The sequence below is a fragment of the Monopterus albus genome, unplaced genomic scaffold, assembly GCF_001952655.1.
Source record: "Monopterus albus unplaced genomic scaffold, M_albus_1.0 scaffold231.1, whole genome shotgun sequence".
NCBI lineage: Eukaryota > Metazoa > Chordata > Actinopteri > Synbranchiformes > Synbranchidae > Monopterus > Monopterus albus.
The window spans coordinates 266,766-268,720 of NW_018128111.1; the positions used below are offsets into that span (position 1 = coordinate 266,766).

The following is a 1,955-nucleotide window of genomic DNA, read 5'->3' on the forward strand; positions in this document are numbered from 1 at the left end:
CCTACAAAGTTGAATGCTACAAAGAGCTAAACTCACCTCATGGTTGAGTAAAAGCTAACAGCAGCCACGATTCTGCAGTCTCATTTTCAACCCCACTAGGCAGCTGTTTTCAGCAAAACAATTAACAGACAGAACTGCTCACAGACAAAGTTAGTAACCATCTGGTAAAGATATTGGAGCATTTAGCAGCTACTGAAGAGGTAGACATTTTCTTTACAATCCACTGGAAACCAGTAACTGAGCTGTGTTGGACGCGTAGGCCTCCAAGTGGCCATAAAAAATTATTTTAATGCAGCACCCTCAGCTAAAAATAAAGAAAGGAACATAGATTAAATGCTAAACTTTCATTTTCTGCTTTACTTGAATGAGATAAATGTGTCTCCCTGTGTGCTGCAGGGGCAGAGCGATCTGTTACGGGGAGCCAAGGTGGATTCCCTAGATGCCCTGAGGCAGCTGGCTCTGGCCTGTGAGGCCTGTGGACTCACCTCCTCCTCTTCCCCGAACTCCTCATCCTCCACCTTCTCCACAGCCGAGCTACATTACTCCTCCCAACCCATGTGTGGTCGCCGAAGCAGCACACATGGCAATGGACGCATCTGACGTCCCCCGTATGCTGCCAAAAATGAAAAAGAAGTGGACAGAGACAGGAAACTGAAAATAGAATCCCCAGAGGAGATGGAGTGTATCCCTTTATCCAAGAGTCTACAATAGCCTAGATAAGAGCAGTATATCTGTTAAAGCCTTACTGTAAACTCTTCAGTTTATCACTGTAGGTCCAGCCTACAGAGTGCTTTTCATGAATGTCTTAACTCTGTGGTGGAAAAATGAAGAACAGCACTCAGGTCTGGGAACTTTGTGACAGCTCCTGCTTAATTTTCTGAGACACGACATTGTAACTCGGCAGGTTTCTCTCATTAGGGAGGAAATCATAGACACCTGAATACTTTGTGACAATGGAGCTGATGTTTGTTGTTCTACTGCTGTTTCATTTCAGAGGTACGGAGTGCAGAACAGAGCAGATGTAGAGCTGATGGGACAAACTGTTGCTCTGCCTCAGCATTTCAGTTTGTCTCCTGGGAAGACAGCAAGACCTTGATAGGTGTATAATGTTGCAAATGGTGGAAAGGAAAAGGTGCCACAGTATAGGAGATGAACTTGCATAATGTGATACACAGGTTGAAATAACTAATTCCAGTAGCCTAGATCATTAGTGTAATTATACTTTTAGTAGTAGTTCTCCTACTCTTGCTTTTAGATATAACTGCAGTTAAACCAGATGAAATTTTGCTGTAGTTAAAAAAAAAAAGTCATCCTGCACCTAAAGGAGCAAACAAAGGTTTTAATTGGCTTACGGTAGGAGGATGACTTGGCTTAAGACAGCTTACAGTAAATAATACAGTACTGACAGTTCTGGACATCAACATGAAGCCTTTTCTATACCTGACTGAACACACCTCTCACTGTCTTTGGTCTTTATACCTGAAAAACGTGTCGGCTGTTCTGACAAATTTCAAAAATAGTTTCTGCATTAATCTGAAAAATATTACTAAGGTCTTGCAACTCTGAACATGCACATGTCTTCAGCTAAGTGAAGCAGAAGTGAACACACGGGTTCTTGTTATCTCCTCTTTGATAACCTCTGTCATATTCACCTGGAGAGGGGGCAGCTGAAACACGAGGAGAGACGTGTGGCGTGTGTTGATACTGTAACTAGTACTGCATGTCCGTAGTACATGTGTGGATCACATAATGGAGGCTCAGAGTTTGTACATGTGTGTATTTGTGTGTAGGAAGAGCAGAGTCTTGCAGCGTCGTTCAAGTACACTGTATTGAAGTAGCAATAATTACAGTTACAAGAAAGTCAGCGAGGCTGTATAACTTAATGTGTATTGACTGAATGACTGAAAACAATATAACTAACAGTATAACTCAATGAAGCTTATAAATGTTTGAAA

General features: G+C 42.0%; 1 protein-coding gene across 1 annotated transcript in view; it reads left to right on the forward strand.

Annotated features, from left to right (window-relative positions):
• Positions 1-1,949, forward strand: part of plcl1 (phospholipase C like 1) — an 85,665-nt gene extending 83,716 nt beyond the window's left edge. Inside the window, 1 exon segment of the mRNA XM_020620014.1 lies at positions 397-1,949. Within this exon segment, the coding sequence (XP_020475670.1) occupies positions 397-600 (204 nt within the window). The 3' untranslated portion in view covers positions 601-1,949.
• The last annotated feature ends 6 nt before the right edge of the window (positions 1,950-1,955 follow it).